The 24,457-nt window shown below is 35.9% G+C and overlaps 1 protein-coding gene across 1 annotated transcript in view; it reads right to left on the bottom strand.

The window, feature by feature from the left end:
- Window positions 1-21,364, bottom strand: part of Cfap69 (cilia and flagella associated protein 69) — a 67,602-nt gene extending 46,238 nt beyond the window's left edge. The window contains exons 1-4 of the mRNA XM_026399356.2: window positions 21,067-21,364; window positions 8,912-8,971; window positions 7,192-7,257; window positions 4,753-4,862 (exon numbers count right to left, since the gene is read on the bottom strand). Coding sequence (XP_026255141.2) covers window positions 4,753-4,862; window positions 7,192-7,257; window positions 8,912-8,971; window positions 21,067-21,174 — 344 coding nt within the window. The 5' untranslated portion in view covers window positions 21,175-21,364. The remainder of the gene's footprint in view (window positions 1-4,752; window positions 4,863-7,191; window positions 7,258-8,911; window positions 8,972-21,066) is intronic.
- Window positions 21,365-24,457: the final 3,093 nt, after the last annotated feature.

Here is a 24,457-nt window from a genome sequence, read left to right as displayed (position 1 = left end):
AAAAAAATTCTGGCAAATCAAATACAAAAACATAATAAAAAGATGGTGAACCATGATCAAGTGGGATTCATCCCAGGGATGCAAGGTTGGTTCAACATACGGAAATAAATAAATGTAATTCATCCCATCAATAGACTTAAAGATAAGAACCATATGATCTTCTCAATAGATGCAGAAAAAGCATTTGACAAAATACAACACCCCTTTATGTTCAAAACACTAGAAAAAAAACTAGGGATAACAGGAACATATCTCAACATCATAAAGGTTAACTATGATAAGCCTCAGGCCAACATCATTCTAAATGGAGAAAAATTGAAAGCATTCCCTTTAAAAACTGGAATAAGACAAGGAAACTCTCTTTCACCACTTCTATTTAACATAGTTCTTGAAATTCTAGGCAGAGGAATTAGACGAAAGAAATTAAAGGGATGCAGATAGGAAAAGAAGAACTCAAACTGTCAATATTTGCCAACAACACGATTCTATATCTAGAGGATCTACAAAATTCCACCAGAAAACTTCTAGAACTAATAAATGAATTCAGCAAAGTAGGAGAATATAAAATCAACACACATAAATCAAAGGCATTTATGTATACATCAGTGACAAACCCTCTGAAAGGGAAATGAGGAAAACTACCCCATTTATAATAGCCACAAAAAAATTGAAATACTTGGGAATCAACTTAATGAAAGATGTGACAGACCATTACAATGAAAATTACAGAACACTAAAGAAAGAAATTAAAGAAGAACTTAGAAGATGTAAAGATCTTACTTGTTCTTGGTTAGGCAAAATTAATATTTTCAAAATGACTATTTTCCCAAAAGCACTACACAGATTTAATGCAATTCCAATCAAAATCCCAATGACATTCCTCATAGAAATAGAAAAAGCAATTATGAAATTCATCTGGAAAAATAAGAGACCCAGAATAGCCAAAGCAATCCTTAGCAAGAATAGTGAAGCAGGTGGCATCACTATACCAGACATTAAACTATACAGAGCAACAGTAACAAAAATGGCATGGTATTGGCACCAAAATAGACTGGTAGACCAATGATACAAGATAGAGGGCACAGAGACAAAATCACATAAATACAGTTATCTCATATTAGACAAAGGCACCAAAAAACATATATCAGAGAAAAGATAGCCTCTTCAACAAATGGTGCTGGGAAAACTGGAAATCCATATACAACAAAATGAAATTAAACTCCTATCTCTCACCATGCACAAAACTCAACTCAAAGTGGATCAAGGACCTAGGAATTAGACCAGAGACCCTGAGCCTAATAAAAGAAAAAGTAGGCCCAAATCTTCATCATGTTAGATTAGGCCCCATCTTCCTTAATAAGACTCCCATAGCATAAGAAATAAAATCAAGAATCAATAAATATGACGAATTCAAACTGAAAAGCTTCTTCTCAGCAAAAGAAACAATCAGTGAGGTAAAGAAAGATCCTACAGAGTGGGAGCAAATTTTTACCACATGCACACCAGCTAGAGCACTAATCTCTAGAATATATAAATAACTCAAAAAACTTAACACCGAAAAAGCAAATAACCCAATCAACAAATAGTCCAAGGAACTGAACAGACACTTCTCAGAAGATGATATCAATCAATAAATATATGAAAACAATGTTCAACATCTCTAGCAATCAGAGAAATGCACATCAAAACTAGTCTAAGATTTCATCTCATTCCAGTCAGAATGGCAGCTATTAAGAATACAAACAACAATAAGTGTTGGGAAGGATGTGGGAAAGAAGGAACACTCATACATTGCTGGTGGGAATGCAAATTGGTGCAGCCAATCTGGAAAGCAGTATGAAGAATCCTAGGAAACCTTGGAATGGAATCACCATTTGACCATCTGTCCTACTCCTTCGTTTATACCAAAGGACTTAAAAACCATATACTACAGGGACCCAGCCACATTGGTGTTCATAGTAGCACAATTCACAATAGCTAAATTGTGGAATCAACCTAGATGCCCTTCAGTAGATGAATGGACAAAGAAACTGTGGTACATATACATAAACATAGTGGAATATTACTCAGCATTAAAAGAGAATAAAATCATGGCATTTGCAGGTAAATGGATGGAGTTGGAGAATATAATGCTAAGTGAAGTAAATTAATCCCCCAAAACCAAATGTTGAATGTTTTCTCTGATTTGTGAATGCTGATCCATAATGGGGATGGGGCAGGGGGAAAGGAAAGTAATGGAGATAGGGCAATGGGAGGGAGGTGAAGGGAGAGAACATGGGGGTAGGAAAGAGGTGGAATGATATGAACATCATTACCCTAGGTACATGTACAAAGACATGAATGATTGATTCTACTTTGTGAATAACCAGAGACATGAAAAAGTGTGCTCTATATGTGTACTAAGAATTGAAATGCATTCTTTTGTCATGTATAAAAATAGAATAAATAAATTTTAAAAATGCAATTGGACCCCTATCTTTCACTCTGCACAAAACTCAGCTCAAAGTGGATCAAGGATCTAGGCAGGCATTAGACCAGAGACCATGGACATACTAGACATACATGTCAGCTTAAGAGCCAGATTCCTCAACAAGACTCCTAAAGTGCAAGAAGTAAAATCAAGAATCAATAAATGGGATGGTATCAAACAAAAAAGTTTCTTCACAGCAAAGGAAACAATAATGTGAAGAAACAATATAGAGAATGGAAGAAAATCTTTGCTACCTGTACCTTAGAGAGAGCATTAATTTCTAGGATATATAAAACACTCAAAAAACTTAATAAAACACACACACAAAAAAAACCCTAAATGATGCAATCAATACATGGACAAAGGAACTGAACAGATACTTCACAGAAGAAGAAATACGATTGGTCAAGAAATATGTGAAAAAATGTTCAACATCACTAGCAATTAGAGAAATGCAAATTAAAACTACACTGAAATTTCACCTCACTCCAGTCAGAATAGCAAAATTATCAAGAATACAAGTAACAATAAATGTTGGTGAGGATGTGAGGGGAAAGGTATGCTCATACTTTGCTGATGGGACTGCAAATTTGTGCAACCACTATAGAAAGCAATATGGAGATTCTTCAGAAAACTTGGAATGAAACAACCATTTGACCCAGTTTTCCCACTTCTGGATACCCAAAGGACTTAAAATCAGCATACTATAGTGATATAGCCACGTCAATGTTTATAGCACTTTAATTCACAATAGCTAAGGTATGGAACTAACCTAGGTGCCCTTCAGTAGCTGAACAGATAAAGAAAATGTGGAATATTACTCATCCATAAAGAAGAATGAAATTATGGCATTTGCTGGTAAATGGATGTAAATGGAGACTATCATCCTCAGTGAAATAAGCCAATCCTCCAAAACAAAAGGCCAGTGGCTAGGGAGGCGAAGACAGGAGGACTGAGAGTTGAAAGCCAGCCTCAGCAATGGCGAGTCTCTAAGCCACTCAGTGAGACCCTGTCTCTAAATAAAATACAAAATACTGCTGGGGTTGTTGCTCAGTATTGAGTGCCCCTGAGTTAAATTCCTGGTACAAAAAAAAAAAAAAAAAAGAAAAGAAAAGAAAATGGTTTCTCTGACATGTGAATGCTGACTCACAATAGGTGTCTGGGGGTTCCCACCAAATTGGACAGGGTGGAGTGGGGCGGGGGAGTTTGGGAATGGGAAAGACAGGAATAAATTGGACATAACTTTCCTATGTTCGTATATGAATACACGACCAGTGAAACTTCACATCATGTACAACCACAAAAATGGGAATTTAGACCCCATGTATATGTGATATGTCAAAATACATTCTACTGTCATGTATAACATAAAAAGAAAAAAAAATAAAAATAAAAATAATTTTCATGGCCTCTATTAAAAAGTAAGTCCTGCTGCAGGCATTAAATAAATTATTTTTATTAATTTATCCAGACATCAAAACAATTAAATGTGAGTAGTTACAATGTTTTAAATATTGCTGCGAAATTAAGAGTGAGAGTTAGAAAGTACTATGTATATATAATCCAACTAATAGTATTATTTTTATACTAAAAGAAACAATGTCATTTTAAAAATTAAGTTGGTGGAGAAGTTTACAACACAAAACTTTTGGTTTATTCTCACTTTAAGAAATTTCCTATACTATATTATATTGAACAACTAAAAATGGATATTGTAATATATATCTAGATTGGCCACTGTGTGGCAGCAAAGAAGCATTATATATGTATAGATTCCAGAATAGTAGAAAGAATAAGACTTATTAACTTTATAATTCTTACCACTAGTATATATTTAAAAATATGTACCAAACATAATTGGTGATATATTATTCTTCATTCAAAATTGGAAAATAGAAACATGACATGGAACCTAATATATCTTTGAGAGCAAAATTTCTAAAGGGGGAGGAACTAGATTGAAACAAAATATTATCCATATTACTCAAGGATCCTCTAAATATGCTACAATTTCTTGTTTCATCTAACATTTATCATTCATATGAGAGCAACTAATTACAAAGATATTTTGTATAGAGTTTAATCTCTTATAGCTAAAAATCTCAGACTACAATTAAATTGACTGCATTTGAAATATCAACTACTAGAATTAGGTGATCAACTAAAGTTTTCTCACTTCTGTTTCATTCTGCTACACTATATTTCCTCATGTCTTTATAATGCAAATTAGAACACACAATAAAATACTACATAATAATATAAAATAAAGAAAAACAACTTACCCACATAATTTTAATATGTCACATGCAGGTTCTATAAATTGGGGTTGGTTTTCAATTTTTCCTGCACACAAATTCAGAATTTTAAATATCTGTGCTAAATCCCTTAAGGGCTTTAAGATTTTTAGTTAAGAAATATCTTTATCATCATGTTCTTTATAGTATTTTTGTCAAGAAAATCTATACAATTCCATCTATTTTATTAAATATGGCAGACACTTAATTTTTATTATTTTGAAGTCTGAAGAGGAAAATTCAGAACTATGTTTTTAGCAGTACTATTTAGTTTTCGTCTCACTAACTTTTAAAAATTTTTTTTAGTTGTAGATGGAAACAATACCTTTATTTTATTTTATTTATTTTTATGTGGTGCTGAGATCAAACCCAGTGCCTCACACATGCCAGCCGAGTGTGCTACCCTGAGCCACAACCCCAGCCCCCTCACTAACTTTTTATTCAAAATTATTTTCTTCTCATCACAATTTTAGAATTAAGATTATCAACTACTAATCCAGTTGATCAATAACTTACTACTGGCAATGAATGAAAATAAATTGAAAAATTAATGATTAGGTTCATGTATATCCTCCATTTCCCAACCACATGCACATAAACATACTGCTCTGGAACAAGCAATCCAAAATTTACTTTAGTGTATGAATTTATTAACATTTCTTGCATTCAGGGTTTAAAATGGTTGGGATTTTAGTTCATTTAAAACTAATATGAAAGTAAAACATAGCCTCTATAGATCTTTAGGTAAAAACACCTTTTATTTTTCTTTAAAAACCCCTATTGGTGTAAAACATGTTTCATTTATTTTTTTTTACCTCTAAGAGATCAAAGGAATTATGACTTACAGTTCTTGGTTGAGTTCTATTATTTCTAGGTTTTTTCTAGGTACCTCTAAGAAAGAGATGGGGTTACTGAGTATACTAGAAGTATGCATTTCCCTATCTTTGGGAAGTTTTGCAACTTCTAAAGCCAGCCTATTACTTTTAAAGGCATTCAGAAATAGATCCATTTGCCACCAAATGTCTAACATGAAAGGGCGGAGGGGGGGACACAAGAAACAAACAAAAGAACAAAACAACAACAACAACAAAACCATGAAAATCTGATGGAAGTGTTGAGGTTTCAGGTTAAAAGGAAAGGAATCACTTGCTAGCAGACTTTCTTGGCTCCCAGAAGAAATGCTTAATATCCACAAGTCTCTAGACTGATTCAATAGATCCATATAAAACCAACTCATTTAAAATAAAGAAAAGACCTACATAAAATTATACAGCACATTTATTTCAATGGGAGACTTAAGTTGTTTTCACCTGGGACACGTTAATATTAGACTGATATCTTCTTTAGATCATGTTACACAATTATCAGACATGATTTAGGTCAATTCTACTCAAAGAGGGGTCTATGTATCACTTGTTCTTAAATCATGTTACCAAGTCCATTAAAAGATGAGTACAGAAAATGACAGTGGATATTCAAAAACTTTCACAGCAACCAAATATTCCTGTGAAGATTTTCTGTATTTTACAATAGATTTTAAAAGATAACAACTACTCAGCAACAAAATGGTTCTTATACACAGATAGCTTTTGGGTTTTGAGACACACTAATCAGGGTGGTATAGTCATTTAGGACAATGTATTCATATAATATTTGCCATATTATCAAGCACTTGCATGAATGTTATAATATTTGATCTTCACAACTTCATGACGTACAATTATCTCATTCTAAAAAGGTAGAGAAGTTAAGAAGCTTATCAAAGGTACAATGCTCAGGTCAATTGGTAGAAAAGAGACTTGAACTTGGCACTCCTATCATCCACTTCTTCCTGAATCTATAGAAACTGATATTATCCACAGATAATAAATAGTACAATGGACAGAATAATGATTTCCCCAAAGATGTCCATGACCTAATCTTAGGAACCTGTGAGTATGTTACCTTAGATAGCAAAGAGATTTTCCAAATGTGATTGAGTTAAATATCTTGAAGTGAGGAAATTATACTAGATTATCCAAGTAGGCTCAGGGATAGTTTAATGGAAAAAGGGAGGCAGGAGGTCAGAGAGATGAGGATGAGATATGATGACTACTGCAGCAGTAAGAGTGATATCACTGGGAGGAGGGAGGTCCTGAGCCAAGGTATTCATGAAGCATCTAGAAGGTGGAAAAGGCAAGAAAATGACTTCCCCCGCTAGAACCTTGAGAAGGACCCAGCCCTTGCAAACATCTTGACTTTAGGCAAATGAAATTAATTCTGGACTTCTGACCTCTATAAGATAATAAATTAAGGTAGTTTTAAGTCACCAAGTTTTAAGTCATCAATAATAATTTGCTGCAGCAACAAATAGGAAATTAATACACTTTCTAATGGAAAATCTCCTGTTTCAAAATAAATGAACACATAAAGATATATAAAGGATACGAGTCCATTCTGATAATACTGCACCAGTTTCTTGACAGATTTAAGTTGTTTTTCTTCTAAATCATCCTAAAACAAATGTTCCATTTAATTCTTTTGAACTATTAAATCTGTTGAAATTTTTAAAAATTTCTTCAAAAAGAAAAAAGACACTTTAAAATGATCAAGGAATTCTTAAATTATAAAATGTTTTCTGAAACAGTAAGGGTAAAAATAAAATACCATTTAAATTTGATTAGGAAATGGAACTAAAATTAAGTTAATGTCAAAGTTATAGTTTTTTCCAGAAATAATAATAGTTGAAATATGTTGAACATTTTTCTTTGTCATGTATCATACAGGCACTATTTACATGTCTCTCATTAATCTTTAAAATATCTCTATTACCAGATATTATTATCCTTCTTTTCAGAGTAAGAAACACAAACTGAAGTAATTTATTTATCCAAAAACAAAGCTTAAAAGTGGTAGTATTAGAAATTAAATTTGGCAATCTGAACCCAGAAATTGTATTCTTAACCTATAAAAACTGCCCAGTGTAATGTGCAAACCAAACATCTTTCATATACTAAAAACTAAAACAAAGGCAATCTCTATATAGTGATGTGTCTTCAAGATAAATGCCTTCTTCCCTTCTAATCTTCTTAAACTGATTGTGAAAGCTGTGGCATTACCTATATGTTTTGGGGCCAGCTTTATTTAACAGCTAATAGGAGCTATCTGTAGTTGGATTTTTCTCTTTTAAGGAAATGTGGATACATTCACAATTTTTAAAAATATTTTAATTTTATTTATTTATTTTTATGTGATGCTAAGGATCGAACTCAGTGCCTTATGCATGCAAGGCAAGTTCTCTACCACTGAGCCACAACCCCAACACCTACATTCACATTTTTAAAAGAACTTTTTACAAAAATCACAGACAACAACAACAACAAATTCTTACTTTTATTTTGCCTGTATGTAAAACATAGACCAAAAATATTAAAACAATTACTAAATTTTTGTGCTTACTATTCATAAGACATTGATTTGTTTTGATGGCTATTCCATGGTCAACCCTACTTACTAAGAATGTATAATCTTCCTTGGGAAAGGCTACATAAAGTTTTACAGTGCATGCTGGCTTTTAGGCATTCAGTCAAAATTCTTGGATAACATCAGGAGGTGTGGTAATGAGTATGTGTGCATACACATTTGCTATCCTTTTTCTCAATTACTAAACTCTCAGCCTTGAGTCTTTGGTCTGAAATAATTTTACTTCATTGCATTTTAGGTAAGATTTTTCTCAAAATAAATTATCTATGTTCATGTACGAGTGTGTATAGAAGCCGTAATTTCAAAACAGAAAATTTTTATTGGTACATTAGGAACACCTCACCACCACCACTCCCCATTTTTTTTTTACTACCTCCTCCTCCAATCCTGTTTGGTAACAAGCAATTTACAGAGGCTAGATAACACTGTCTCTACTTTTATGAATCCTTCTGTTATTAGTCACCATGGGTTTGTTCATCCCCCCCAAAGCAAATCTGTTCTCTAGCTTCCCTATCTGGTTAAATATATTCATACTAAACAATAGTCCTTGAATTTTAGAATATATATGGTTTGAAATTTCAACAAAAGGTGATAAATGAGACATTTGTGGGAATATGAGTTACCTGTCAGGGAAATAAATTTGTAAGTGTTGTAGTAGAATAATTCTTTATCAAAGCATACTTACTTTATCATTATCTTCCAAGAGTTTCATAACACGATTAAGGTCCATAGGCTTGAAAGCACCCTAAAAAACATACAACTCTTAGTATTCTACATCATGGGAATTAAGAAATCACATCAAGGGCTGGGGCTATAGCTCAGTGGCAGAGCACTTGCCTAGCATGCGTGAGGCATTGGGTTCAAACCTCAGCACCACATAAAAATAAGCAAATAAAATAAAGAATTCTGTCCTTCTACAACTATAAAAATTTTTTAATCTCATCAAGCACATTATTTTTATATGATATTTTCCCTTAGTAACTTAAAAATATCTATGACAATAAGATAGCAAGAGGAGAATGAAAAACAGATGAGAACTTACAGGAAAAAAGAATAAATTTTGGAGTTAAAACCACCACCCAAGATCTCTTCTGAATTATAGTATTACCTTATAACCTTAAAGATTTTAAATTTAATCAGCCCTAAAAGGTCCAAGAGAGCATTTGGAATAATAGCCCTTATATGTTATGGAAAACAAAATTATATGGTGCATGCATAAACATTACACTAAGTTTGCCTGTGTAGATATATGATAAAACTAGCTTCTAAACAACCTGTAGATGACCTTCTTGAACTCACTATTCCCCTCTCAGTTGGTACCAGCATTCTTCTGGTCATCCACATTAGAAAACAAGAACCTCAAAGTTCTACAGTTTTTTTTACATTTTAAATTTCTTGAGCTCATTCCAATGACTTATTCGGTTGCATCTCTCACCCAGTTGAGTAGGGTTACTGCTATTCTCCCTGCTCCCACTCTTGCATCTTTCAACACTGTTCTCCATGGTCAGAATAAAATGCAAATTTGAAATAACTACCTAAGTCACTCAATGATTCCCCACTGATGCCTCTTATCCCATTCTGTTTTTCATTTATGTTGTTGCAATTCTATTTCTTTTCTTGATGAATTCCCACAAGTTCTTCAAAAGGAGGCCCATTTGTCACCTCCCCAAGGCATTAAAAAAAGATTAGAAAAGTGTCTGTCCTCCTCTGTGCATCCATAGCCCTAAGTATATGTCCATTATAATTCCGTTACACTACTCTGAAAGGATTTACAAGCTTACCCCACACCACGTCCTTCCTTGAAATCTGTCGAGGGCACAGACTTTTGTTTCTGGCATTCCCAGCACACTGTATCTGGCATGTAATAGTGTGTTAGTTGCTTAATATGTGCTCATATGCAGGGTATTTTGGTAAATGCTTGAAATCTCAGAGACTCTAGTGGATGAGGGAGGAGGAACCCAATTCAAGACCAGCCTGGGCCACCTAGCAAGACCCTATCTCAAAATAAAAAATTAAAAAGGACTGACTGGGGATGTAGCTTGGTGGTTCAATCTCTAGTATCAAAAAAAAAAAAGCTTTTAAACTTAACCAAGAAGTTATTTTATAATAAAGTTGTTTGCAGGTAAGTGAAGAAGAAATCAGGAAGTGTTATCATCCAGAGTTTAAGCACTGAACAAATAGTTTCTATTCTCTTTAGGGTAGTCTTCATTTATGTCCACAAGATTTAACCAACAGAAATATAATAATAGGAAGATGGTCTTGCCTACTGTGTGGAGACTGAACTGGAGAATACTAGTCTGGAGGTAGGAAACCAATCTGAAACTTCAGGCTTTGATGAAAGTTTTGGCAACTGGTATAGGCAATAGTGAATAGAGATCAAACATCATGATGATGTTGATATGATGATACAAATTTTAAATACAGTTTTGCAATGTTTATCTGGAAGATTAATGTTTTGTTGAGTGGCATTTTCTTTTCTTTTTTTAACTATTTACAATTTTATGTGGTAAGTATATTACTTTTTTAAATTTAATTTTATTTTTTGTACAAATGAAGTACAACTTTTCATTTCTCTGCTTGTACATGATATAGTCACCCCATTTGTGCAATCATACCCATACACAGGGTATAATGCTGTCTCATTCCACCGTCTCCCACTCCCCAGCCCCCTGCCTAATTAAAAGTTCCTCCATTCTTCCCTTGTCCCCTACCCCAACCACTATGGATCAGCATCCACTTATTAGAGAAAACATTTGGCCTTTTGTTTTTTAGGATTTACTTACTTGGCTTAACATGGTATTTCCGACTCTATCCATTTACCTGTAAATGTCATAATTTCAGTCTTCTTTAAGGCTGAGTAATATTCCATTGTTTTAATCCAAATGTTATGCTAATGTTGCTTATTCCCATTACAAAAGTTAAATTATTCCAGTTTCCTTTCTCATCCTTTTTCCCCACTTCTTATTTTCATACTTCCTCTGCTTTAAAATGTTTAAAAAGATGATGTAATCATGATAAAGGGGACACACTCCTATTATATAAATACATCTATTTTTATTTTTTTATATTTTTCTGCTTTTGTTTATATGTATAAACACATAATTTTACTTAGTGTTAACACTACTACATTTTTTACTTTAAATCTAAAACATGTTTTTTGTATTTCTACATATGCAATATTACATTGCATCTTAAGTTTAGAATTTCCTTGTCATTCACAAATATAAACTCATATATCCTCATCTCAAGATATTTCTTTCAAAAAATTTTTCAATTGTACATAACTTTAAATCTGTAAAATAGGTTTTTTTTACTAAAATGTCTTAATCCTTTATAATAAAAAATTTACTGAGTACTTATCTGTACTTGGTATTATAGTTACAATTAAAAATTCCAAATTTGTTGTTACAAAAATTTGGTAAATAGAATTTTGCCTTTTAAGATTTGGAGATTTAACAGTGCCATCTGCCACTATGATGGATGTCATTTCTCTTTTCCTTCTATGTACTCAGATTATAGATAGAGTGGGGTTTTATTTTATGATTCACTGTAATATTTGCTTTTGAGGATTAGACAAATATATTGAAATTAAAAGTCAATCCAGGATTTTCTTTTTAATACCTGTATTATGATCAAAAATTTCCCCTAAGGAGTAAGTATAATTTTTTATAGGAAATAGAGAATAGATTCCTTTTTGATTTATCTTACATTGTCATTTCACGGTACTCAGTGCTACTTGTGTGACATATTTTTAAAGTACCTTTCTTAGCCTTTTCATGCTTCCACACATATTTATTACAAGGTTCTATGTTTCAGGAACTGTGCTAGGTATCAGGAACACATTGCTATGACTCAGGTAGCTATTTGTTTGCAACTGAGTTTTACAAAAGGCCTTGTATGTTGTACTAAAGATCTTAAGAAACCATTGAATGGTTAGAGAGTGAATACATAAATGAACAATATGAAAAAAACAAAAAACAAACTACGAATCACAACCTCTGTAGCAAGCAGCCTGGGAAACTAGCCCACACCATCTACAGCAATTGACTCAGAAAATCAAGGTTCTATCAATGATTGCAGTTTCCCCATTTTTGTACCCCTGCTTCCAACTCAGGAACAACTTGAGAAAGCCAAACATAAGTCAAATACAGAAAAAAATGCTGATAGAAAAAAAGGCAATATTAAAAAAAAGAAAAAAGTCAATATAAAACATGTAATAATTATGCTTCCAAAATCAATCAAATAGGATGTACAGCTTCTAACCAACCCAGCTCCGGTTTCCCCAGGGAAATAACCTGCAATCTCAGAATAACAGAAACTCTATCATCTCCCACCCCATACCAACACTATAAAGTTTTCCTTCCTGGAGTCTAGGCCCAAAGCAAGTGATGGTAAATAACTCCCTCTCCATAGCAAGTCTTGAACAAATAGTCTCTAATCTCTTTAGGATAGTCTTCATTTATGTCCACAAGATTTAACGAACAGAATATGATAATAGGAAGATGATCTTGTCTATTGTGTGGAGACTGAACTGGAGAGTATTAGACTGGAGGTAGGAGACCAGTCTGTAACTTCAGGCTTTGATAAAGTTTTGGCAACTGGTATAGGCAATAGTGAATGAAGTTAAAACACCAAGGAGCTGGGATTATAGGTGTGTGCCACCTGTATTGAGTGGCATCAGGCAATGTTCTAGTTGCAAATAATATGGTGTGAATAACACAAAAATGTGCTTTTATAAAGGATCAGCAGAACATAGTAAGTGATTAGATGCAGTGGAAGAGAGAGATAAAAAAAGTGAGGATGACTCCCCAGCTTGAGGAATTATGTAAATGGTCTGACCATTTACTGAGACAGGGAATGGAGAAGAGGTTTGGGTTGGTACTGGAGATGAATTAAATTTGGGGCACAGGTTTCTGAATCATGGATTTAAAGTGATAATTTAAGATTTGGGGTAATTTAGATGAACCAGTCATAACCATGCATTTATTCCACAACTATTTTTCATGTATTTATTTAGTTAATTAGTTAGTTAGTTTTTGGTACCAGGGATTGAACTCAGGGGCACTTGACCACTGAGCCATATCCCAGCCCTATTTTGTATTTTATTTAGAGACAGGGTCTCACTGAGTTGCTTAGCGCCTTGCAGTTGCTGAGGCTGGCTTTGAACTCATTATCCTCCTGCCTCAGCCTCCTAAGCCACTGGGATTACAGGTGTGTGCTAGTATACCTGGCTCATTTATTTTAAGAGATGGGGTCTCCAACTGGGTGTGGTGGCACACGCCTGTAATCCCAACAACTTGGGAGGCTGAGGCAGGAGGATAATGAGTTCAAAACCAGCTTCAGCAAAAGTGAGGCACTAAGCTACTTATTGAGACCCTGTCTCTAAATAAAATACAAAATAGGGCTAGGGATGTGGCTCAATGCTTGTGAGTGCCCTTGAGTTCAATCCCTAGTACTCAAAAGAGAGAGAGAGAGAGAGAGAGAGAGAGAGAGAGAGGGAGAGAGAGGAGAGAGACTCTCTCTCGAAGTGTTGCCTAGGCTGGCCTTGAATTTGAGATCTTCCTGTTTCAGTAACGTGACTCCCCAGCCATGAAGTCATGCAGCCAGCCCACTGGTCCCTCTGCTTTTCAGAATGGAGAAGTAGCAGAATGGCAGTGTGGATGGGCTGAAGCACAGGCAGCAAGCATGGGCTGCTGTGTGGAGACTGCCATGGTGGTGGAGGCCAGGCCAGTGCCAATCTGAGCTGTGGCAAGTGACCTGTCACCTGGCAGCAACCTAGCCTGCACATAGTGGGGATGCCTGCTGTAGAAATGTACTCTATGTGGTACTGCAGCTCCATACAACTCAGTGAGTGTGTACAATTCAATGACTTCAATTTCCTGCTTCTAGATGTGTCAAGAAAATGGAAGTAAGGCAAACCTGAATGGGACTTAGGACTAATCAATATGTTATTACTTTTCTAAACCCTAATTATCTAATTAGCATAAGTTTGGATCATTAGTGTTATTAGTTTTCCAAACCCTAATTAGCATAAGTTGGACCAATAGCAGTGACACAAGTGTGATATAAATGCCTAGACTAGCACACTCAGTAGGAGAAAACATGCTATTGAGTCCTCTCTTGCACTGCAAGAGTTCTGTTCCTGTTTCTATTCTTCAATAAATCCTATTCCTACACTCACTCATCCTGGTCTGTGGATTTTATTCTCTGAATTCATGACTCAAGAACCTGGAAAGAAGAAGAAAGCGATGGTGAGCTCTTGGGGTCTGTTGCAATACTGGAGGGTATAGCCCACCATTAAGAGCTGCAACACTTCATGGCTACAGAGGCCTGTAACCTTATGGAGACACCACCGGCCAGCAGAAGCAGAGAAAATCCAGTCTCATCTGCCAGCAGAAGCAGGGAATCAAGTTTCATCTCAAAACTTCAGCTTTTCGTGTTGCTGTGACTGCAGGCATACCTAACTCCACAAATATTTACTGAATGCCTATACTGTGTTAGGGAATTTCTAGGTGGTGATATGGTAGTAAATAATGCAAAACCTACTGCTTTCATAAAAAACTGATACACTCTGGTGGGGACAAAATCAATAAGTTGTATAGAAAGGGACAAGATGATACTGGTCTGGAGAAAATAAAAGGGGTAGGGAGTACTAGAATTCTTGAAAAATATAATTTTACATCCAGTAGTCAGCAAAGGACTCACAGAGAGGGTAACATTTCAATAAAGGCTTGAAGGAGACAAGAGAGAAAGCTGTGGACACCAGAGGTAGAACTTCCACACAGTGGGCACAGTAAGAGTAGAGGCCTATAGGCTGGTACATGCTTGAATGCTTTGAGGAGAAGCTGGGAGGTTAGGTGGTTACAGAAGGCTTTGTTGACCTATAACTTCAATTTCTATTCCAAGCTCAGAGTAAAGGAGTCCTAGGAAGTATATAAAACTTCTAATATATATTTCTTACTTTGCTGGAACACATAGTAGGAGACACAAAACTTATACAAATGAAGCGATGACCAACATAAGACAAGAAATAATTAGGTAAGAAGTTGTATGATTTTGACCTACAACTGTACTCATTGTGAGTTCTATGAGGATGGAAATAAATGGGAGACACTTTCTTTTGGAGGAGTCCTTCATGTTAGACAGGCAGGATTTAAAGGTAGGACAAGATTTTGGGAAATTCAGAAAAGAAAGGAGGGCATTCATTTAGTAAATATTTAGCATCACCTCCTGTGTACTAGATATTGTGCTTGGTGTTACACTGGAAAATACTTCAGAAAAAATAGTCATATTTCTGCTCTCATGGAGATGGCCTTAAGAAGAGCATGCAGCACAGATGGTTGACAGTGGCCTCAGACATCATCTGGTTCAGTGATTCTGAGGCTAAAAATCACTTAAGGGAACCCTTTAAAAGAGTCCAAGGCTCCACACTGGTGATTATGACTGATTAAGTTTGCAGTAGGGCCCATCTATGCCTGTTTTTTCTAAACACTCCTCAGAAGTCATCTGTACACTCACATAGTACAGGCTGGTTTTATAGAGAAGGGAACAGGTCTAGAGAAGTTAAGTAATTTTGTCAAGATAATTATATTTAACGAGGTAAGGAATGGAATCCTGAAAGGAAGAAAAGGTGGGACTGAAGATGAGGAAAGAGGATAAAAAGTGAAGTGGTATTTAAAGAAAACAGAGTGGGCAGAGGAAGAAATATGAACCACAAGGCTGACTAGAAGGATGTGACAACAATCCAGGACTGATTGAGGCACTGTGGTTACAGGAATGAACAAGTAGTTCTTTTAAAGCCCCATTTGGGTGCTTGCTTAGGCAGCACATATAAAGAACTCAAAAAAACTTAACACTATAAAAAAATCAAATCAATAATTGTGCTAAGGAACTGAACAAACACTCCACAGAAGAAGAAATACAATTGATCAACAAATATATGAAAAAGTATACAACATCTCTAGCAATTAGAGAAAAATCAAAACTACTCTAAGATTTCATTTCACTCCTGTCAGAATGGCAATCATCAAGAATACAGGCAACAATAAATGTTGGTGAGGATGTGGGGGAAAAGATACACTTATACATTGCTATTGGGACTGCAAACTGGTGCAAACAATATGGAGATTTCTGAGATAATTGGAAATGGAACCACCACTTGACCCAGCTATCCCACTCCTTAGTTTATAACCAAAGGACTTAAAATCAGCATACTATAGTGATATAGCCACATCAATGTTTATAGTAGCTCAATTCACAATAGCTAGACTATGGAACCAATCTAGTTGTCCCTCAATAGATGAATGGATAAAGAAAATGTGGTGTATATACTCAATGAAATATTAGTTCAGCTTTAAAGAAGAGTAAAATTATGGCATATATAAATTATTAGCATATGTAGCTTTGGAGAATATCATGCTAAATGAAATAAGCCAATCCCATAAAATCAAAGGCTGAATGTTTTCTCTAATATGCAGATACTAATTCACAATAAGGCAGGGGCACTAGGGAAGAATAGTGTTACCATAGATTAGGTAGAGGGGAGTGATGGGAGGGGAGAGGAAGGGATGTGGGTATAGGAAAAATAGTAGAATGAATAGACATTATTACTGTATATATATTTATGATTGCATGATCAATATGATTCTGCAACATTTACGCTAAGAAAAATGAGAAATTATAACCCATAATCATATCATACACCATATCCATCTATGTATGATATATCAAAGTGCATAAATTCATTCTACTGTCATGTATAACTATTTAAAACAAATTAAAACTTTTTAAAAAATAAATAAAAAAAAATGAAAGCCCCATTTGGTGCCTCTTGTTTTTTGCTACATAATCTGATCTAGTGGGGAGGATTAGAATTTTGTTTTGTTGTAGTTTATTGTTTTATATTCTGAATGTACTTGAAACTGTCTCATCCAACTTCTATGAATTCTCTGTGAAACTCTGTAGTAATGTTCACACCATCCTACAGCTATAATAGACTCAGCATTGCTACTTAAAATGGGAAGTGAACTAGCAGCACAAGCATTACCTGTAAGCCTATTTAACAGGCAGAACTCAGGGTCCACCTCAGACCTACAGCTCAGATTTTGTATTTTAATAAGATTCTGAAGTGCTCTATATGCACACCAAAGTATGAGAAGTGCTGCTCTACAGGGCTTTGCAATTTTTCAGAATGAGAAGAGCCATACTAAATAGTAAACAGAAGGTACTCAATTTGTACTTTGTGATTTTAGTATATGATTGAGGTAAATTTCACTGCCTATCATCCTCCCAGAGGAGAAGTACTCTATCTTTAATCTACATTACCCATCCCTTCCAGTAGAAAGCCACTTAAGCACTGGGACTAATCCTAGATAAACAGTCTGAAAACTATCTTTCTATTTGTTTTCCATAGAAACAAATCTCATAAAGATTGAGATACCGTGTAAATAACATCTGAATTTAATAATAACTATTATTATTATAAAAGTTCTATAATAACAATAATAATAATAATTATTATTATTATAAAAGGCTGTCACAATTAAAGTCACCAATAATAATCAGCTATCATTTATGGAGTACTTAACAACCTGCATGCTGCACACTATGATAAATACCTTACAGATACTTTAACTTTAATGAGGGAGGTATTCCTAAAAGTCTTCCATGGATGAGGAAAATAAGACTTAGAAAAGGCAAGCAACTTGCCCCAAGTAAACAATCAGAAAATTACTACCCAAATTCTGGTGCCATTTAGTTATCTTAAACCTGAAAAATATAATAAATAAGTTTTCTAAAAGGCTTTAGAATCATTACAGTAGGCATTATTAAAATTTTTATAAAGAGAAAATTTGAAGAGAGAGTGCTCAAGTAGAGTAACTTTCTGTGAAAATCACAACATACAAAAAAATGCAATTTAATGCACACTTGTAATCCTAACTACACAGAGGATGAGGCAGGAGGATGGCAAGTTCAAGTCCAGCATGAGCAACTTAGGAAGACTCTGTCTCAAAATAAAATAATGAGGAAAAAAAAAAAAGGGTTAGGGACATAGCTCAGTGGTAGAGCACTTGTGTGAGCCCTGGGTTCAATCCCTAGAACCACACACAGAAACATACACAAATACAATTCAAAATCCCAAATTCCTAAACTATTCTTTTCCCTATTTACCATTATTTTTGAACTCATAATCTACATTTATATTTTCCAGAATTCATCTATAAACATTTCAAGGTTGATAAAGTTTTAAAAATCTAATATACTACAAGTAGCATTTGTGGTAGCTTTGATAGTATTCAGAGTAGTTATTGCCTTCTACAAAGTTATTCATGTGAAAAAATGCAGAAAATAAATACTACTTAAGGCAGAAGTAAAGCATACATAGAAAACATGTACAAGAAAACTTGCTTATTTTACTTGCTCCCTTAAGTAACAATAGATACACCTTCACTACAAAACCTGATTAGGGTAACTGAAATGCTTCCATATAGTAAAGAAAATGATAGAAAACAGCTATCAAAAACACGGGTAGCCTAAGGGGCATTTCTACATAAAGAAATCCCCAACCACCAGGGTAGAATTCCAAAGAATCCATTAGCTTTAAGGCAAAAATAATTTTAGAAGCTCTTGCTCCCTGGATAAAGAATAATAATAATGATGTTGACTACTGCATATTTTAATATATGACACTGTGTAAGTTCTCTATGTGCATTATTTCACTTAATCTTTACTATGGAAATCAGTACTACTATCATCTCCATTATTACCTTCACTGATTTAGGATATCCTTTGGTCCCATAATTGGTAACTGATGGAGTAAGCTTAAAAAACTGAAGTAGACTCCACTTGCTTTTAGCCACTAAGATATACTGTCTCTAAACCATAGGAATAGGACAAGGTTGCAAAGGTAGAATAGTTTGAAAGGACTGAAAACATTTAGAGTTCCAAAGGTCTTTTCTTCCACTGGCCTGAGGCAGAGGTCTGAAAGGTCATTTTGACTACTTATTGGGAACACCAGAACCCACTCTGTGAGTAAAGAGATTGAGTAACTGTCAGTTAATTTCTTATGACCTTAGAATCTTCATTTATAAAAGCAATCACAAACAAAACAAAACAAACCAACAAGAAGAAAATAATCACTAAGATTTCTCCCAACTCTAATAAATATCTATTCTATTGCCTTTCTTTGGGTATAAGCTCCCCTTTTCCTTTGTACTTTAAATATGTTAATACACCTAGAAGTAGAGGTAGAAACACAAATTGATACAAGTTGATTTTTTCCTGGAAGAGAACCCTATACTCGAAGGAGATGTAATAATGAAAGAAAGCAAAACAAAAGGAAAAGACAAGAGAGAAATACACATATATACCTCACAGGTATACTTGTTTCTTATATTATGGACTTCTTATAAGTACTTCTTATATTATGGACTTCTTATAAGTACTTCTTATATTATGGACTATTTTGGCAATAGCCTATTAAAAGTATTTCTTTTTTTTTTCTTTTTAACCTATGCCTTCCTGCCTCATATAACCTGCCCAATTTTTCTTAAACCAAATAAAGGAGGAATGAGCGTCATCAGTTACCAAATTCACCTACTTCTCAGTTTTGCCTGGTGTATATGAATATAGCAGTAGTGCTGAGCTTCCATGCAGCCTTGGGAATGGAGAGCTACCTTTGCTCAAAGTTCTTCTCCCCACTTAGATTGGAATACTTCTACAAACCGATTAGGACAATTCCCCTGACATCTGTCCCTCCTCACATGAAAGTACTGTTGCTCTGCAGGTTACTGTGTAAATGTCTGATCATCCTCAGAGAGCTCAACTCTATTCCCACAGAAGAGGTCCCCAGGAAACTGGCCACTCCCAAGAAACTCTCCAAGGCTCCAGGATGCAAACGCAGAAGTTGGGTTCCTGACGCAGCCTGAGACTTGTAAACCCTCAAAAGGAATTCCCATAGTGGCCCCATAGCATTAGCATAAGGCAAGACATGATTCCTCCTTAGAATTCATGGTTTTAAGAACTATCACGGCTCTCTGGCTGGGGGGGGGGGGGAATCAATGCAACCATGGTATGAAACAAAGGACCTGGGATATCTCAACACCCCCAACAGGAATGTAGATCCAAGAGAGGATCCCAAGGTGAAATTTCTCAGCACAACTTAAAAGAATTAATTTTGATATATCATATTTCACATTTTGATTCAAGCGGCAACATTAAAAAAATATTTCCATTTATTTATTTAAAAAAAAGAATTAATTTTGTATTGATAACAAAAGCAAACTCAAAACCAAATACAAGCACATTGTAAAGCAAAATCAATTTTCCCAATTCTCTCTGATGCACCCATAACAACTACTTTTAAATTTCTTATAAAAACGATGCTTAATTTTTAATTTCAGGAGCATTTTCCTTTGCTCTGAGTTCAGGCTTTAGTAGGAGAAAATTTAATCATAGGAGGCTTTGTACTTATATCAAGGACATCATTTAAAATCCCAGTGCAAAATGATCTATCAAATTAAATGTCACTAAGAAGGATTCCTCCCCCTCTTAGTCATTTCGAAGAGCAGCAAAGATTTTACCACTCAGGCTAGAGGGACGCTCCAGGAGGACAACGCGGCTTGACTCCCCAGGCAGGTTGGTTGACGACAGCCAAACCCCCTCGCAAGCCGAGAAGCTCCCGGAGGATCTGCTCTACGTGTGGAACTTCCGTCCCGCGGGCTTCCTCAGTCTCCACTCGGGTCTTCATTTCTACTCCTGCTGTCCCCCGGCCTCGTCCCTGCCCCAGGACCTCACCCCACCCCATTCCCCGCTTCCCAAGGCACAGGCACCTGCCTATACCTGCTTCTCCTCGTCCTCAGTCACCGAAACTTGGCGAGGAGTGATGGACTTATTTCTGCTGCCGAGTTCCCGGGCCTCGGCCGTTACCGTGGCCTCCACTGCGGACATGGCTAGAAGCAAGGGGTTAGGGGATAAGTCGGGGGTCCTCCGGTCCTACGCTGTGCCTGAAGTCGCGAGGCCCAAAGAGCTCCCGCCACGAAATACGGGAGGCAGTCTGACAGCCGCTAGAGTCGCAAGAGGCCCTGAGGGACTGGCCGTGGCTTTGGCCACCACAACTCTGCCAACATAGCCCTGCTGCCGCCAGCCAGCGGAGCCAGGCACCTGCCAGCCAGGCAGTTGTTAACACAAGCCAGAGCGTTGCTAGGGGTGGGGCCGAAGGTGGAGGCGAAGGCTCCTACGGAAACCCAGAGAGCCAAACTACTCCAAAACGCAATCTGTTCCTCCACCCGCGAGGGATGAATTTGCAGGTGAGCGGGAGGGAGACTGGTGACAGAGACCTCGGTGCGTAGCCAGGAGGCAGAGGTACGTTCGGCACCGAGAATGTGTTTCATTCTTGACTGCTTGGGGCTCTGGGTGTGTGGTGGAGGGGCGGGCACTAGAAATGGGATGCGTTTGGGCGATATGATGGACAGGTAGTTTTGAAAGCTGAGCAGTTTATCTCACCCCAGAAATATGACCAAATTTACCTAAATTTCCCAGAAAAGAAGAAATAAATTTTCTTCTGTCTTTAGTGGACCCAACGGTTAAACAAGGCTTTTGCATACAATGATAAACTTTTGAGTCGATTTATTGAGTCTAGAGCGAGTTAACCTTTGAAGCTCTGCTTTTCTCACCTGCTATCAGCCCTCTGTTCTCATAGAATTGTTTTGAGGATTGGATGAGAAGGTAGTGTTTGTTAAATGGTGCTTGGCACATAATAAGCACCCAGTATGGTCAGGATTATCACTATCTTAACTATTACTATAATCTGTCCATTGTATCCTGAGTGATGATGCAAGTTTCAAAACTTGAATAGAAAACTGTTCATGATAATCATCAGTGTAACTTAACTTCAAACACGACGGCTTTGAAAATTTAAAAAAAAAATTTCTTTTAACTTTTTTTTTTAAATCTCCAGAAAGTCTTCAAGATTTAAGTGTGTGTGTCTATATGTGTGTGTTTTTTTCTTCTTACCTGGAATGTATACATAATAAATTCAATGAAAATAAATATTACTTCTTGTTACTTTTTTGGGCTTCTCTCCTCATTTTTAGACTTTTTTTTTTTTTTTTTTTTTTTTTTTTTGGTGGTGTGCTTCTGTGGATTGAACCCAGGGCCTTATAACATGCCAGGCAAGCACTCTATCAACTGTGCTATATTCCTAGCCCCTCTCCTCATTTTTAGAATGAACAAGTTGATCAGTTATTTCTAAGTTTCCTTCTGACTGAAACACTACATATCTGGCCAGAAAATGGAAATGGAAAGGGTTGGGGGGGGGCGGGGGGGGTGCACCCTGGGGTTGTGCCTCAGAGATAGAGAACTTGCCTAGAATGCCTGAGACACTGGGTTTGATCCTCAGTCTCACATAAAAATAAAATAAAGGTATTGTGTTCACCCACAACTAAAAACTAAATGTTTAAAAAAAATGGAAATGGAAAAAGTAGACTGGATATGGCAGCACTTGGTATAAATCACAGCTGAAGAAAACAAGTTTCTTTGAAGGATTACTAAGCAATATTGTTCCTATTTCTACACTCTGGACTTCCACTTTCCTCATCCTCAGTCATTACAAACTGCTTTGAAGTCACCACCACTTGTCAGTCTTAACACTTTTCTGTCCTCATCCTGCTGTTTGTCTGTAATGTTGTACATGTTCACTTCTCATCTCTTCTTGAAACACCCTTGCCTGGTGTTGCATATTCTTTTTATTTTATTTATTTATTTATTTTTTGTCTTTCAGCTACTCATTAGAATCTTTAGAGCTACTCTCAGGCCTTGCACTTAGAGGCTATTTCACTAAGATTACTATCACTTGAAAAGTGCAAAGGGTATGTCTACTATTTTGTTCACATGATTTTAATTGCTGTTGAACAGTGTAAGTATACCAATTAAAAAAAAAAAGGCTGAAGCACAGTGGAATCCTGTGGAAATGGCACCCCAAAAAATAGATCTGTGGACAGCTGACAGTTGGATCAGTTGCTTGTCCTTTTGGGCCATCTTGGCATCTCAGGATAAAGAAAGCAAGGAGAGATTGCAAAGAAATCTTTTTCACTTAAAGGAGAGTTTGTCTAGGAGATACCAATTGGCTTTTGTGTTCAGCAACAGCTGGGACTGATAAGGATTCTTAAACTTTAGTGACCCTGAAAAGTCAGACTTTACTTACCGGGCCTCACACTAACTAATGGACAATGTGATATTTTGTGTTAACCAATTGTTTACAGACCTACATATTCATTTTGTCATATATCCAGAGTGCCAGTTTCCAATGCTTAGCATAACTCTTATGAACTCCCTCTTTTTAGCATTTATAAAGCCCTTACTTTTTCTCCTCACTGAATGGTGAAGTTCTTTATGGAGTGGGTTCCCTTATCTGGTAAGTTAATAGACCCATCTTTGTAAAAAAATTTTTTTTGTTCTGGTGGTACATTTTAGTTATTGATAAATGAGAAGCTATAAGGATCACAGTTCTCAAATGCTCCATGTTCAGTCACCTTGATTTACTTGCAGTTTTCCAAGCGTGTATAACTTCCTGACTTGCATTACTTTTTAATTATGTTGTACAGTCATCCTCCTGAATCCATGGGTATTGGTTCCAGGTATCTGTCCACACCAAAATCTAAGGATGCTCAACTCCCTTATATAAATGGTATAGTATTTGCATATGACCTACACGTATCTGTCCCATGTGCTACATTACTTATAATATTGATGTAGGACAGATGAGGTGGGACTCAAGAGAAATTCTCAGGAAGTAGGTTTATTTAAGCTGCAGAAGTCCAGAAGGGCTAATGCCTAGAAATCTCTGGACCCTGGATCTGGAAATTCTTTGAAATTTATACTGGGGTAGTGGGTATATACATAACAGCAGGTGGTTACATGTTGGGTATTCTTTGTTCCATATTATTAGGCTAGACAGAGGTTTCACAAGTTTTTTCCAAGGAAAACAGAGACAGTAACTTTCTGTACAAAAAATGTCTCTTTGAGAAAGAGTCCATCACACCTTTTGTCTGCAAACTTGGCATTTACAAGAAAGAGGAAGCTTCAAACCACAGTGAGCTCTCTGCAAAACACCTGTGAAATCCTAAATTGATACTTTGTAAAATCTTGCTGACAAGGATCTTAATTAAACTCCCTGGAGGAGATTATCTTACAAATAGGGTCTCTTTGGTGGGCATACCTGGTGGTTGCATCA

Source organism: Urocitellus parryii, chromosome 3 (assembly GCF_045843805.1).
Source record: "Urocitellus parryii isolate mUroPar1 chromosome 3, mUroPar1.hap1, whole genome shotgun sequence".
NCBI classification, from domain to species: Eukaryota; Metazoa; Chordata; class Mammalia; order Rodentia; family Sciuridae; genus Urocitellus; species Urocitellus parryii.
Note: the sequence above shows the minus strand (reverse complement) of the source record. Positions and strands in the feature narration are given on the sequence as shown.